The sequence below is a fragment of the Peromyscus eremicus genome, chromosome 6, assembly GCF_949786415.1.
Source record: "Peromyscus eremicus chromosome 6, PerEre_H2_v1, whole genome shotgun sequence".
NCBI lineage: Eukaryota > Metazoa > Chordata > Mammalia > Rodentia > Cricetidae > Peromyscus > Peromyscus eremicus.
This window is the reverse complement of record NC_081421.1, coordinates 66,472,922-66,489,725: the sequence shown is the minus strand read 5'-3', so window position 1 is coordinate 66,489,725 and position 16,804 is coordinate 66,472,922. Positions and strand designations below refer to the sequence as shown.

The window sequence follows — 16,804 nt, the reverse complement described above, 5'->3', positions numbered from 1 at the left end:
GACATGGTCAGCTGTGACCTACAATTGTCTCCCTGAAGCAGCAGCCAGTGTTGTTACCAATAACACCTGGCTAGACTATGGGATTGGTGGAGCATTTCCAGTGAAACTAGGAAAAGTCAGCATGGTGGCTCAGGCTTTAATACAGCTAAAAATGAGGTGATTGTCAGGTTCAGGGAGGGGAAGTGCTGAGCTATGTTGTATACACTACCCTGTTACTGTAATGGTTTCATTTTTCTCTCCAATGAGTGGGGAACTGAAATACATTTCAGTTGCTGGTCCCAAGCACATTACAATAGGGTTTCTTTGGAGCAACTTGTCTGTATTGGACTGAGCAGAAAATATTGTGAAGGACACAGAAAAAAGAAAATAAACGTGAATATTTGGTTACAAGAGAAGGGGAAGAGAATTAAGGCATTTTTTCCAAACTCAGTGTGTGGGACTGGAGAGATAACTCAGTTAGCTAATGCAATTGTTGCTCTTGCATAGGACCCTTGTTCATTCCTCCTCTTGTTCCCATGGGCACATCCATCTCTGTAGGCTGTACCTACCCAAATAAAATATGAAATGAATAAAAAATTTAAAATCAGCTTGTGGATTCCAGTGGTGTTTCTGTTTGAAGAATGCCATTTTAGTCCATCCAGTGCTGCTCAGCTTTGGAAGTGTGTGCAGAAATCACACACACACACACACACACACACACACACACACACAAGTCAACCCCCAGTTTGCTCATGTATCTCTCATCCATTTCTCTGTTGTTGTTGGGTAATCCTTGTGTCTTTCTTAGGGTCCTGTTTACTAGCCTCCCAGGAATTGTGAGCTGCAGTCTGGTTATCCTTTGTTTTACATCTAGTATTCACTTATGAGTGAGTACATACCATGTTGGTCTTTCTGAATCTGGGTTACCTCAATCAGCATGATACTTCCTAATTCCATTGATTTGCCTGCAAACCTCATGATGTCACTGTTTTTCTCTGCTGAGTAGTACTCCAGTGAGTATATGTACCACATTTTATGTATCCATTCTTCAGTTGAAGGGCATTTGGTTGTTTCCAGGTCCTGGCTATTATAAATAATGCTGCTATGAACATAGGTGAGCATGTGTTCTTATGGTATGATTGAGCATTCCTTGGGTATATGTCCAAGAGTGGTATAGCTGGGTTTTGAGGGAGGTTGATTCCCAATTTTCTAAGAAAGCTCCATATTGATTTCCAAAGTGGATGTCCAAGTTTGCATTCCCACCAACAGTGTAGGAGTGTTCCCCTTGCTCCACATTTTCTCCAACATACAATGTCTTCAGTGTTTTTGATCTTAGTCATTCTGAGGGGTGTCAGATTGTATCTCAGTTGTTTTGATTTGCATTTTCCTGATGATTAAAGATGTTGTGCAATTCCTTAAATGTCTTTAAGCCATTTGAGCTTCTTCTGTTGAGAAGTCTCTTTTTGGAGCCTGGGGCCTATGCTGAGCCACTTTGCTCAGCCTTGATGTAGGGATGAGGGGACTGCCCTGCCTTGGCTGAGTCTACCAGGCAGGTGAGACTTTGCCTTGGAGGAGGTGGGAATGGGTGTGGATTGGGGGGTGGGGAGACTGGGGGCTTGCAGAACTAAGGATGAGGGAATGCATGGCTGATATATGAAATTAAGTGAGTTATAAAATTATATACATATATATATATGAAACTAGCAATAACACATAAAAAACATACAAACACTCCCTGCCCACAGAGACAGAAACACCGAGAGCAATACTCAACTTCATATGGAAAAGAACAGATACTAAATTTCATATGGAAAAGAACAGTACTCAACTTCATATGGAAAACAAGAAAACTTAGGATATCTAAAATAATCCTTTACAATAAAGCAGTTTCTGGAGGCATCACCATCCCTGACTTCATTCTCTGTTATAGAGCTATAGTAGTAAAAAAATAAAAAATAAAAAATAAAAAATAAAAAAAATTTAAAAAAAAAGCTTGGTTTTGGCATAAAAACTGAATTGAAGATCGATAACATTGGCTTCTGGTGAGAAAGTTCAATCAACAAGCTACACTTGTTCCATTCCTGGAGTGAGAAACTATATTAAAAGTCTTGTAATTGAGACCCAGGCAGGAGTCAGTTCCCCATTGAGAGAATTGCTCCCACTCTACAGAAGCATGCTCATGGAAGCTCAGGACTTACAGGTTGAGCACTTTTCTTACAAATGAGGGTTCTTGCAGGAATTGTCTACCTTCATTACAAATGACATATTTGAGGGAAGGGGTTTTCTGCCACCCTGGCCCTAAACACATACAGAAAAGTCACAGAGGCTACTAGTTAGCCACCTGCCAAAGGCTCCTAAATGAGGAACCAAAAATTCAGAGATCAAAACCAATGGATTGATTTATTCTTGATTGAGGGATGAGCAGCATTAGAGCCAGATTTCAGGAGAGCTAGGCTGGAAACTGCTGAGTTGATTGAATCACTGAAGGTATTTCCCAGTCCTCTAGGCTTAGTGAGTCAGCTTGTGGATTCCAGTGGTGTTTCTGTTTGAAGACGACCATTTTAGTTTATCCTGCTGTGTTCATCTGTGGAAGTTAGTGCAGTGTCTTCACTGACGCACACACACACACACACACACACACACACACACACAATCAATGAGACAATACCTAATGAAATTCTGTTAAACTCAGATATTGGTGCTTAGTACAATGGATATCAGCTGGGATTTCTCCAACAGCTGTTGGGAGCAGATACTGAGATCCACAGCCAAACATTAAGCAGAACTCAGTGAACCTCAAGGAAGAGGGGAAGGCAGATTGTAGGAAACATCAAAGACACAAGGGGAACAGAACTCATAGGTTCATAGGGGCTCAGAGACTGTAGAGGCAATTACAGAACATGCATGATTCTGTACTTAGTTCTTTGTGTACATGCTGCGGTTGTTTAGCTCATGGGATTTGTGGGAGTCCTAACAGGGGGAGTGTGGTGAGTGCTGACCTGTTTGTCTGATCTTGGGAACCTTTTCTTCCTTCTGGGTTGGTTCTCTAGTCTTGATATGAAGGTTTGTGCCTACTATTATTACATTTTGTTTTGTTGTGTTCAGTTGATATCCCCCAAAGACCTTTGGTTTTGTGTAGGGAAATAGAGGAGTAGTACATCTCTGTGGAGTGGAGGAAGGGGAGCCTGTGTTCAGATGGGAGTGTATGAGAGAAGAAAAAATAAAAACAAAAAAGGAAATAAAGAAAAATTGGAAAGACATTTGGGGAAGAAGTATTTGGACAGATCTGCAAATCAGTAAAGAATGTGAAAACCCCTGTCCCTTTAAATGCGGATGAAAGATACCTTTATCAGAGGAGGAGGTCATTAATCAAGTAGATAAGATGACCCACTATGTGGACAGTCAGACTCCTTAACTAGCCATCCTCATTATTACCCAATGGGCCCATGTTCAAAGTAGCTGAGGTAGCTGAGATGTGGATTATGCATGGAATGACAACATGGATATCCACTCATCAAGAGTGACCTGGTTACAGCTGCTGCTGAATGCCAGATCTGCCAACAACAGAGACCAATACAGAGCCCCAGATATGTCACTGTTCCCCGGTCTTACCAGTGAACAAGGTCATGAAGGATGAATACATTGGACTACTTCCTCTGTGGAATGGACAACACTATGTCCATCATGGAGGAGATACTTATTCTAGTTATATATTTGCATTTCCTGCCTGTAATGATTTTACCAAACCTACCACGCAGCATCTAACAGAATGCCTTCTCAACTATCATGGTATTCCACACAGTATAGCATGTGACCAGGATACTAAATTCTCAGAGAGAGGTACAACTCTGGCCCACAATCATGCATTCCACTGGTTGTTCCAGATTCACAGACTTACTGGAGCAGCTGTTATGAGCTTTTGAAGAGAAAGTTACAGAGCCAATGAAGTGGCAGCCACCTGGAGGGTTGGTGTAGGATTAGTCAGGAGGCAGGTTTCTCCATAGCCCAGATCCATGGGACCAGGCACCAGGTCGTAGAAAAGGGAATAGTACCACTCACTATCACCCCTGGCAACCTCTTGAGAAAAAATTTCTTCCTGTTTCCATGATCTGAAGTTCTTCTGGCCTGGAAGTTTTGATTCCACTGTGAAAGGTGGTGTGAGCAGTGTTCCTGTTTGGAGCCACAACAAACAGATCATTGAACCAGAAGCTCAGCCTTTTCCCAAACCACTTTGAGCTTCTGATATCCTTAATCCAACAGGCTGAGAAGGAAATAACAATGTCAGGTGGGGTGATTGATCAAGATAAACATCAGCCAATTGGATTCTTTCTCCACAATGGAAGTAAGAAAGATTATGGCTGTCAGGTAAGAAATCCTTTGTAGCTCATCATGGTGCCTCATTTTGAAATGATTAAAGAGGATGGGAAACTGTAACAGCCTAATCCAGGCAGATGACAAAAGGTACAGACACACCAAGAATGAAGAAACATATCACAATTCCAGGAAAGGGGCCAAGATGGGTAGTGATATTCCCACTGAAGGAAAGAACACCCACCCAAATATTTTGAGTCAAATTAAAGAAGCTTTATTTTCTGCCATAATAGATTTTCTCTCTAACCCCAGGTTTGAGAGGAATGCCAGGAAGATAGGAGATGTGGGGTTTTTATAATCCCCAAAACGCAAGGATAAGTGTTTTCCAACAGTTGGTTAGGTTCCAGAGGAATTTTGGTGACATAGGACCTTGACTGAACTTTCTCTTCAGGAGGCAATGACTAACAGAAATAGTGTTTGAGAGTATGCATGTCTGGTCGATGAAGAAACTGAAGATTACCTGTCAGTTTACTTACTGTTGCTCAGCTGTCTAAAGAGTCAAGTTTGGGCAAAGACCCTGAATGCACTGGGGCCATTGACACAGACATAGCCCTCAGCAGCAGTCAGGGCCTGGAGGTCTCCACACTCTTTTATTACTTTTATTATACCTTTGAGGTACAATTTGGAATCAGGAATGGTGATGCTTACAGCAGTTCTTTTATAGTTTTGGAATGTTTTAGCTATCCAATGCTTTCTGTATTTCCATATGATGCTGAGAATGGTCTTTAAAGATATGGAAAGAATTGTGTTGAAATTTTGAAGCAGATTGCTTTGAATCTGTAGATGGCTTTTTGTAGAACGGTCATTTTTAGATGTTAATATTACTAATTCATGAGCATCAGAGATCTTTCCATTTTCTGATATCCTCTTCAATTTCTTTGTCAAAGACTTGAGGTTTTTTTTTAATTTAATTTTATTTCACTTAATTTTTTTCCATAACAGTTTATTTATTTCTTAAAATCAGGTCATTTTCAATTACACTCTGAGTTTGACATTTCTGACACCCTTCTCGAAAAAACTCACCCAAATAACAAACAACACCAACAACAATCCAACAAAATATCCCCAGCTAATATAAGTATATGCTGCAATCATTGTTTACAATGACCTTCCTGTCATAAGCAATCCTCCTAGCCAATCTCAATGGTTTCATGAGATGCAGGCATTAATCACCACACACAAGGAAATACAGCTTTCAGGCTGATTTGGGTTCTTAATCTTTGTTTTTGAAAGGGAGTGTCTTTACATAGCCTTGGCTATCTTGGAACCCAATCTAAAGAGCAAGCTGGACTCAAAAATGCAGAGATCTGCCGGGCAGTGGTGGAGCATGCCTTTAATCACAGCACTCGTGAGGCAGAGGCAGGCAGATGAGGCCAGCCTGGTCTACAGAGCGAGCTCCAGGAAAGGCACCAAAACTACACAGAGAAATCCTGTCTCAAAAAACAAAAAAAAAAGGAGAAAAAAAATGCATAGATCTGAGTACCTCAGCCCCTGAAGGCTGAGATTAAATGCTGGACTCCTTTTTTAATTCAATTTTTTATTGATTCTTTGTGGGTTTCACATCATACATCCAGATCCATCCATCTTCTTGACCCATCATAGCTGCCTACCACCCTTGGAACCTCTCCCACAAAACAAAATAAAATTCAAAAGAGAAACCAAAAAATCAAAACAAAGAGAACCAAACTAACTAACATACAAAAATAAAGTCCCAGGGTGGAAGCTGTAGTGTGACACAGTGAGTCACACAGTACACCCTTTAGTCCATACATCTTAACTCGTAAGTGATCATTACAATGAGTCATTGTTCTGGTTTGAGGTCTCTAGCTTCTGCTACACTGTCAATACTGGGCCCTCAGTGAGACTCCTCTTGGATAACCTTCGTTGTTGCCTTGTGCCATAGAGATCCTGCATCTTTGAATCTGCAGTTCCAGCCCCTTCACATGCTCCAGCATTTCATACATGAGTTGTGTAAGCTGAAACTCTTGGGGTGGCAGGGTGAAAGTATCCTGACGGCTTGGGAAGTCTGGCTATACCTTGAGCTGCTAAGACAGCTGTGGTGACTGGAACTGTAATGGAACAGCTCAGCTCTAAAGGAAAAGGTATCTTGAGTGCTTGTAGAGTCAGGCTATACCTTGAGCTGCTAGGACAGCTGTGGTGGCTGGAGCTGTAATGGAACAATTCAGCTGTAAAGGAAAAGATATCTTGAATGCTCATACAGTCAGGCTGTACCTTGAGCTGCTAGGGCAGCTCTGGCTATACTTTGAGTTGGGGTGTAGTGGAGGATGGTCTCCCAGCAAGATATAGCAATCCTGCTATTTTCCTGGAGACCTGTTACAGCTGAGCTTTGCTGAGCCCCCACTTACGAGGGCTTCTCAGCAGAGCAGTGCTTCTTCTCTGGCCCAAGATGTTGCTTCTTCTGTTTAATTCTGCTAAAAGGGAAACCCCTGCAGAAACATAGCAATCTCCTCTGGCTCCAGAGAAAAATTTTTACTTTTTCTGCTCTCCCTTGCTCAGTCCCCTAAGGGACTTCTCAGCACAGTTCTTCTGTTCTGCTATGACTTGCTCAGCCCCCTAAGGGAAGTCTCTGCAAGTTTTTTTGGTGACAGTCTTCTACAGGACATCTTAGCAAGATTCCTCTTTTCTGTCCCAGCAAATGAAGATCTTCACACCAAGATTTTATTGAGAAAGAGATTTATTTGGGAAGGAGAAATCCAAGAGAGTGGCTGCCTCTACCAGGGTAGGAAAGAACGGTGACAACTAAACAGGCAAGTGGTTTATATAAGATTTCTTAGGGGTGGAGTTTCTCCAGGGACAAGGTTTTCTGCTCAGGGACTGGTTAGTTTCATTGGTCAGGGGCAGAGATGGTTCTGATTTCAGAGCCAAACTGTACTTCCTTTATTTGCTTTTCTAAGCTTTTGGGCTCTAATTCTAGGGCCTGGGCATATTTCTTTCACTGGCTCTGATTCTATGGATAAAGTGAATTTCTTAGGCACTAGTTTCAGAGTCAGGGCATGTTTCTTTGTTTCTGGGTTCAAAGATGAAGTGTTTCTTTCACTGGATCAGGTCCTAGATCTAGGACGTATTTCTTTCCCTGGTTCTGGGCGCCAGGGTCAGGGTGGGTTTCTTTAGCTGGTTCTTTTTCCCTACAAGGTGGATGTTGTGGTGCCAAATTGAGCCCTGGTTCTGGGCCTGGGTGGTAGCTGGGTTGGGCAGTGTGCCAGCTTTCCCTCATGGACACAACAGGGCAAGCTCTCCAGCATTGCTTTTGCTACCTCAACCACTGCAGCTGCCAGCAAGGAGTGTGGTCACTTTTTCCAGCCCTCCTGCCATCAGGCCATCACACACACACACACACACACACACACACACACACACACGCACGCATACACACACACACACAGAGAGAGAGAGAGAGAGAGACAGAGACAGAGAGAGAGAGAGAGAGAGAGAGAGAGAGAGAGAGAGAGAGAGAGAGATACACACAAGCACAACCTCCTGACCAACCCCCATCAACAAGGTCAGATCTGCTGTGTTGTCCTATTAAGGTACAGGGCCAGTTCTCCTGAGTATTGCAGCTGGTGAGGAGCAGGAACTTAGGCCATATAAGAAATTACAGAAAACAGCAATACAGTTGACATGAGTAATTCTGTTGTATTTTGTTAAGAATGTGTTCACATAGATATTTGTGTTTTCTTTCAATTTCTTTATCAAATGACATAACATTCAGTAAGAGATTAGCAATGGCTACCATGTTTAAATTTGAGATAATGAGAGAACATTCATTAAGAGACATCACCAACTATGCTAAATCTTAACGCATTTGTGATTGTATGGGGGACAGTTATATTATGTTAGATAAAATTATAACCTACTTAAATATATATTGCAGTTGCAATTGTATATGGGATAATTAAATTATGTTTAAGTGTAATTATGGTTTTTGCTTTCATCTGGAAATTAAGATGGATAAGGAGATATGATTGTGTGGGAAGTTGACAAGGGGTGAACTAGTAAAGGCTATTCTTGGTTGTCATCTTAACTATATCTGGAATTTTTTAAAATCTTAAAATGAAGGGCACACAAGAGGAATTTTTTGATTAATCTGAATTAGGAAGAATCACCTCTAATCCTTGAGGCAAGGAGACATACTCCTTTATTTTGGATCTTGATGGAAGAAGACACACTTTTAATTGGGCCCCACCTTCTGCTGGGAGCCTATAAAAAGATGAGGAAGAAAAGATTTTGGTCTTTGCCTGCTTGCTCTTTCCAGGTGGCAAGTTTGTCTGCTAGCAGAGTCTACCCAGGTGGCTTTGAAACAACCACACTGGCTGCTACTTCTGGAAGTCACCTGTAGGTCCTGAACATGTCCATGGACTGTTTCAGACTTTTCAGAGGGGGTTCCAGGAAGAGACCCTGTGCAGAAGCAAGGGAACTGTATGCTTCAGCCATCAAGTTGGGGTATGAGCCCACCATTGTCTTCCAGCCTGAGAACTCGGAGACATCAGAAGCATGAACTGTAATGAAATACAGTGCCTGAGTTTTTAGCAGCTCTGCATTGTAATGGTTAGCCAGTATTAGAATGTGGGCAGCATTATCCACAGAGAGGTCCCTGCAGAGGGCGTGCTCAATCATGAACTTCAAATGCTCCAGATCATATTTGTAAGCAGCTGTCAGTACAGCATCTACCATGCTGTAAGGTCTGCTCCCTTCCCAGTGTAAATGAAGCCCATCATTGCCATGACGACTTGTGGCTGATAAGATAAATAGGTAGATTGTTTAATCTGCTTTTAAAAAGGAACTACTTGTTTTAAATAGGACAAGTAATGACACTTTTTTATCTGAATCTGTCAATTGTTAATGGACTGGACATTGTTATTTATTAATGGAGTTTTTTTTCTCTGAATCTGTCAAATGTTAATGGACTAGACATTGTTAATGTAATTCTTGACTGTAACCTTCTTTTATTATATTAGACAAAAAAGGGGAAATGTGGTGATATATTACGTCCACCAATATATTGTGTATCCTAATAACCTTACCTGGGGTCAGAGGACAGAACAGCCACTAGATAGACACAGAAGCCAGAAAATGGTGGCACATACTCCTTTAATCCTAGCATTCTGGAGGCAAGATCCATCTGGATCTCTGTGATTTCAAAGCTACACTGGAAACAGCCAGGCATGGTTTAACCCCAGGAAGTGATGGCAGGAAGCAGGAAGGTAGATAAAGTGTGAGGACCAGGAACTAGAGCCTGGTTAAGCTTTTAGGCTTTTAGCAGCGGCTCAGCTGAGATTCATTCTGGATTAGGACTCAGATGCTTCCAGTCTGAGGAAACAGGATCAGCTGAGGAACTGGCAAGGTGAGATGGCTGTGGCTTGTTCTACTTCTCTGATCTTCCAGGATTCACCTCAATAACTGGCACCGGGTTTGTTTTTATTAATAAGACCTTCTAACAACTTGTGCTACATGTGGCTCCCTGTCATGGATCTCAACCAGGTTCCTTTTGCTCTCCTCCATGTCATGTTCAAACATGGCTCTGAAAACTGAAGACAGCTGCTAAGATGGACTTATGAGCCTGAAATTCCTGGCCAGCTACCACCAGGCAGCAGTTTGTGAATGGGGAACTCTGCCAAAGCTCTCATAGGTCATCTGCCATCATGCACCTGGAACCTGGATCCCTGGCTTCTTGCTCTAATCAGAAATGCAGAAGGAGTCCTTAACCATGATCACCTTGCAGAGGAGGGTGAGTTTGTAATCTAGGAGAAGCCAAAGCCCATGAGAGAAGATAAAATCTCCAAAGAAGAACTTTTTGAATCCTCAGTGTCAGTTTTGTAGGAACCTGATGACTCCTGGGCTCTTCATCATTTCTGTTTTCTCTCATTTGGCATGTAGGATCTACAAATGGAACTTTGCCCACAGTGTGCTCTTTGGACAGGTAGCAACACTAAGTAAGGTGACAGGTAATCTTTGCCTTATTCATCCACCCCATTCAGGTGTACTTTCAAACACCATTTCTGCTTGTCATTGGCTCCAGGTGAGAACGTGGCACTTTTATTGTCTTCCCACATTCCCTCCAGGCAAAAATGGAAGTTGGAGATGGTCCACCAATAGGAGAATTTCTGGACACTGATCTGTGTGTAGCCTCAGCTCTTCGCTGCCAGGTCCCCTGACATATCTGCTTGTGATGGTTTGAAAGTTAAAGCTTATACAAAAGGAAGAACTAGTATATTTTTCTGCTTTTACCTGGTAGTCACAATTACAAATATTTTTTAGATATTCAGTTTCTGTTTCCCCTCTGTTCCTTCTTGAGTGGGGATGGAAACTCTCTCTCAAATTTGCTACCCAGATTCAATATTAGTTTCAGAGAAGACAGTGTAGAGTACTAGGGACTGTTACATCACTCCGTTTTTTCTAGGTTGAATTTTAGGTCAATAGGTAACTAGTTTTGACCATTATTCACAACTGTTGAATAATTTGGGACATCTTATTCACCCATATAAAAAAGTATTGTGCTAGGGTTCTCAAAAGTACCAGAATATAAAGAATAAATCTTTCTATAGATGGGGTAGGGGTATTTATTAGCATGACTTGGGGGTGCAGTCCTGCTAATCCCACAATGGGTAGCCATGAAGGGGAAGTACAAGAATCCTGTACTTATTCAGTCCAGGAGGTTGGACAGCTGAGCTGTATTCAATATTGGTTGGCATCCAGAGAAGTATTCTCTAAAGAGAGGAAAGGAATGGATTTGCTGAAGGTGAGGGCAAGCAGGCAAAGAGCAACAACAGAGGGTGTGGCTGAATTTAGGGTGTGCCTTCCAGCATCAAGATATGGATTAAAGGTGTGTGTCTTCAGGCTCTGAGATCCAGATTAAATGTTTATCTCTTTCTACCTCCAAATACAGATTGGAAGTGGATCTAACTCTGCTACTTAAGCAGAACATCTCAGAGATGTTTTCTCCATTTTGGGATTTTAGTTCTTTCCATAAGAAGTCAAGTTGGAAACCAAGATTAAAAATCATAAGTAAATTTTGATTGTGTTATGTGTAGTCCTAAATGCTTCTCAATTCAATCATGTTGAATGATTTGAATTAGCCTCCCATACTTTATATTTCACATTTTAAACTGTGATTACTGTCTTCGTCAAACTTTGAACTTCCGTGCTTACTCTGTAGGGCCTTAAAAGTGAGAAAGTATTCTGGTTTCTAGCAGAAGATACTAAACAGTTATGAGGAAGGCATTTTGAGATGGTTCCTCTTCAAAATGTGATCTGTAAAATGCTCCCCACATCTATGATGCTCGTTTCTGTGAAATGCAGCATGTGTTCAACAGAAACCATAGAGGGAGGGGCTTTGAATGGATCCCCCTCTGTAGTGTGATCAGGAATATGTTCCCTTTACCTCATCTCTCTCCAGTTAGTCCTGTCTTAGAGAGACTCTCTAAGCCTAAAGGACACAGAAATAAGTTCATATTCCATCAGCTCAGCCATTCCCAGTCTGGCTCTATTGTAAATCTTACTCCAACACTACTTTCTGTTAATATAGGATAAATAATCTTTGGTTTTGACTCCTTGATATTTTATTCATCTGATAGACTCTTTGCAGATGACTAATTAGTAGCATGGGTGACTATTCACCAGGAGAGTTCAGGGTCACAGGAGTAGACACCCCTCCATCATTTGTGTCATTTGAAGGTTTTGTTGGTGATCACTTCAAGAACCATTGTTTGTAAGAAAGGTGCTCTAAATTGTGAGTCCTATGCTCCAGTGAGCATACTCCTGGAAGGCAGGTGTGACTTGCCACAGAGTTACTAAGAAACCTTGGGCAGTAAGCTTAGCCTTTGCTCATAATGTTTCTTATTTGTGGAGAGGCACAGGTGGAGCTTTTCTTTTTCCCATTGGTAGGGGGTTCACAGGGCAAACTGATTTAGTCAAAAATACTCAGATTCCCAGCAGTAGGAAGTGCATGTATTAAGCCTGGAGGGGGATGTCCTCCTAGCTGAGAGAGCCACTGTTCATTAAAAGAAAACAAAGCTGAGAGAACCACATGAAACACACACAAACACCCATACACACACACACACACACACACACACACACACACACACACACACACCAAAAAAAAAAAAAAAAAAAAAAACCTCACAGGACTTTCTAGCATATTTTCATACAACAGAACAGACAGGAGGAATCAGGTGAAGTATCAAACAAATTCTAAACAATGGGGAATAGCCCCATGACACCCCTCTCCTATGTGTCCACGCAGTAAGTACTTTAAGAAAACATTCCTCCAGACTTGAGAGGCCAAATAACTTTCTAATGTGTTTCCTTTTTGTGTGGAAGTGTCAGAGTCCTCTGAAGTGTTATGCAGCAATTGATTATAGGGAGGCTTGGATGCCTAGATTAGAATGGGCACACCCTGGAGCTCGTACTCCATACCCATCCCTACTCCAAGGGGACCTCATTCCATCACTCTATCCACTTCCGGTGTCTGGGATCTCAGTGGTATCTTCTGAAATGTAAGATAGCCACCAGAGAAGATATATTGGGATATACTCCAATAGAAATTATTTACAGGCTGACAATTACACTGGGTACGCAGGAACCTACTGGAGCATAGAGACTTTCTGGGGTAAGCTCTTAAGAACAGATTCTATATTCTGAATTGACATAATTCTGTTAACAAGAACAGTTATAGAGGCCAAACTGTAGGGGTAGAATATATATAGTTTCCACATCAGTATGGATGGTGATGGATTAGGCCCTTGTTTCTTTTGTTTTGGAAGGTAGTGCTGTGTAGGTGATGGATTTTGCAGCCTGAGTGGTACTTCCAACATGGAATATGGTAACATCTCACATTTATTCTGGACACTGAAGCAGCTGGCCATGGCCAACTCTCCTATGTGTCCAAACAGAATGTGTCAATCAGATTCCTCATGCAGAGGTGAGGTGCAGGTGTCAGATTCATCTAAAGCATTAGGCAGAGACTGATCACAGGGACTCTTGGGGACCTGAAACTCAGATTGCACCATTTCTAGATTTCACTGGACACCACACTCTTTTTTCTCTGATATGCTCTGAGAATCCCAGTGTCTCAGGTCTTTTCTCTGGAACCTCATTGGAAACTGCAAAACTATTGTGGGGCATATAATCTCAGGGTTTGAAGATATTTTAAAAGCCAAAAGAGACTATACAGATGTTCAGCAGACTCTAAGAGACCTTCATACAGACGAGACTACTATAGTCAGCAAAACTTTCTATAACCAGAGATAGAAAAATTAAGATGTTCTACGACAAAACCAAATTAAGCAATATTTGTGAACAAATCCAGTCCCATAGTAAGTGGTTGAAGGAAAACTCCAACCTATGGAGGTTCACTATAACCATGAGTAATACAGAGAACAAATCATCTGAGAGCAGTAAAGGCAAAAGTAGGGAAACATAAACAAAAACACAAACATCACCACCACCACCACAAGAACAATAAAGACAAAAATATTAGGAATCAAACCACTTTGATCATTGATATCTCTCAATATCAGTGGCTTGATTCGCAGTAAAATGTCACAGACTAACAGTGTGGATGTGGAAACGGACTGCATCCTTCTGCTGCATCTACAAAATACACCTCAACCTAATGGGTAGAGAATATCTCAGGGTAAAGAATTGGAAATGGATGTTCTAATAAATGGACCTAAGAAGTAAGTAGTAGTTGCTTCCATATCTAACAAAACAGACTTCACAAGAAACTAATCAGAAGACATAAGACACTATATACTCAATAAAGGAAAAGGGCACCAAGATAAAAAAAAATCAGAAACAATAGGTTCCACTTAGCAAAATGAAATCAAGATCAGATATGTATTTTAAATAGACTGATAAACCCTATTAAAATAGCATAATAGCTAAAAGTTTCTTCACCAAATAAAGCCCAGGACCAGATATATTTGGCACAGCTATCTACTTGCCATTGAAAGAAGAGTCAGTGCCCATCCTCCTCAAATTATTCTAGAAATTAGAAACAAAGGATCATTGCCCAATTTATTTTATGAGTCTAAAATTACACAGATAACTAAGTCACACTCTAATTCACTTATGAACACTGCTGCAAAAATACTCATCAAATAATTACAAACTGATCCCCAGAATATTCAAAGAGTACTTACCATGATGAACTAGATTGTATCCTAGATATGTAGGGATGATTAAGTATGCAAAAATAAAAGAAAATGCAATTGACCATATAAACCCCCCAAAGACCAAACCCGGAAGACGTAAACCTCATGATGATATCACTATATGGAGGAAGAACTTTTTTCAATATCTAACACTCTTTTATGAAGAAACTCAAGGAGAGATTGACACACAAGCGACATACCTAAATACAATAATGGCAGTTTAAAACAAGTCCATAGTCAACATCAACTTAAATAAGAGAAACTTAAACAATTCCACTAAAATCTGGAACAAGGCAAGGTTTGACTCTCTCCATTTCTATTGAATATAACAATTGAATTCTTAATAAAATCATAAGGCAACTGACAATAAAAGGGGCACAATTTGGAATGGTATAAGAAAGAATCTTTACTTGTAGAAGATAATATAATACATATAAGTTAGGTAAACAATTCAACAAGGAAATTCCTATAGCTAAAAGCTTTCAGAAAATAAGGTTGACCAAAATCAATGAATATCTTCTTTCTCTTCCCTGTCTCTTGTTAGCAAACATTTATGTTTGTTTACTCATTTCTGAGTCCTTGACCATATCTTTGGCTCAGTCCAATCCAGATAGGTTTCTCCAAAGAAACCCTGTTGTAATGTGCTTGGGGCCAGAAACTAAAATGAATTCCAGATTCTAACTCCTTGGACAAAAATCAAACCAGTACAACCAAAGGGTAGAGGCTGGGTAGATATACCAGAGTCCAAGACTCCCCATCCCTCAACCTGAAATTGACTCCTTTCCATGTGTATTAAGCCTCAGCCACCATGCTGTTTTTCCCTAGTTTCACTGGAAATGTTCCACACATCCCATAGTCTAGCCAGGTGTCATTGGTTAAAAACATTGGCGGCTGCTTCTGGGAGAGAAGTGTAGGAAAAGCCTGACCAGGGCCTAGGATCACTTCAAGCATTTACTAAGTTGCCCCTGGGAAGGGCAGTGAGTAAAAGCCATGGAACCATAAGCTTCAGCCAATAGGTGGGGATATGAGTCCACCATTGTCTTCCAGCTGGAGGTCTCAGAGACCTCAGAAGCATGAGCTGTAATGAAATCCAGTGTCTGGGTTTTCAGCTGCTCTGAGCTGTGGAGGTCAGCCAGGACAAGAGTGTGGGCAGCATTCTCCACAGAAAGGTTCCTGCAGAGGGCATCCTCACACATGACCTTCAAACGCTCCAGGCCATACTTGTCAGCACCTACCAGCAGAGCATCTGCCATGCTGTCCAGGTCTGGTGCCTTCCCAGTGTAAATGAAGTCCATCATTGCCTTGAAGACTTGTGGCTCCAGGTCAGGGATCTCAAAGCGGTTCTTTCTACTCTCCTCCATATCTTGTTCAATCATGGCTCTGAAAACTGAAGAGCGAGCTGCTAAGATGGCTTTGTGAGCCTGGAATTCCTGGCCAGCTACCACCAGACAGCAGTCTGTGAAACAGGAATTCTCCCACAGCTCTCCTAGCTCATCTGCCAATGTGCAGTTGGGAACTTGAATTCCTGGTTTCCTGTTCTGGTCAGAGATGCTCAAAGAGACCTGGACTATGCTGACCTTGCAGACGAGGGTGAGCTGGTCATCTGGGAAAAACTGAAATGCATGGGACAAGAGGAAGTCTCGAGCAATATATTTTTTATAACCCCAATTGCTGCGTGGCACGAACCTAAAGGCTCTTGGGCTCCTCCTGACTTTCATTTTCGCTCCTTCGTTGTTTATGATCCAGAACTGGAACTTTGCCCAAACATGACTCTTTAGATAGCTGAGTAACACTAGGTAAACTGACAGGTAATCTGCACTTTCTTCATCGACTCCGTTCGGGTGTATTCTCAAACACCATTTGTCATTGGCTCCTATTGAGAAAGCTGGGCTCATAAAGCTTTCTGGCATTTCCTCAACAATAAAAGGGAAGTTGCTGATGGTCCACCTATAGCAGAAATCCTGAATGCTGATTTGTGTGTGGTCCCATCTCTGGGCTATCTCATCTCCTGCCATTTCTCCTGCAGGTAGTTTGAAGGTTCAACTGGATCCAAAATGAAGAATTAGCAATTGTTTTCTCTTCACTCTGTGAGACGCAATAACAGACAGGATTTTGATTTTTAGGTTTGGTTCTCATCTGTTCTCTCTTCCATGAGGCTGGAAACTTGGGTCTCTGAAATTTTCTATCCAGATTTTATTACTAATTTCAGAGAATACAGTCTAGGCAACTAGATACTCTTACATCACTCCATTATTTTCTAGATTGAATCTTAGGTCAAT

At 41.4% G+C, this 16,804-nt stretch overlaps 1 protein-coding gene across 1 annotated transcript; it reads right to left on the bottom strand.

Annotated features, from left to right (window-relative positions):
• Positions 1 to 15,463: 15,463 nt before the first annotated feature.
• LOC131913764 (speckle-type POZ protein-like) lies at positions 15,464 to 16,540 on the bottom strand. The gene has a single exon (XM_059266548.1). It carries the CDS (start codon positions 16,538 to 16,540, stop codon positions 15,464 to 15,466), a length of 1,077 nt encoding a protein of 358 aa, XP_059122531.1.
• Between the last annotated feature and the right edge of the window lie 264 nt (positions 16,541 to 16,804).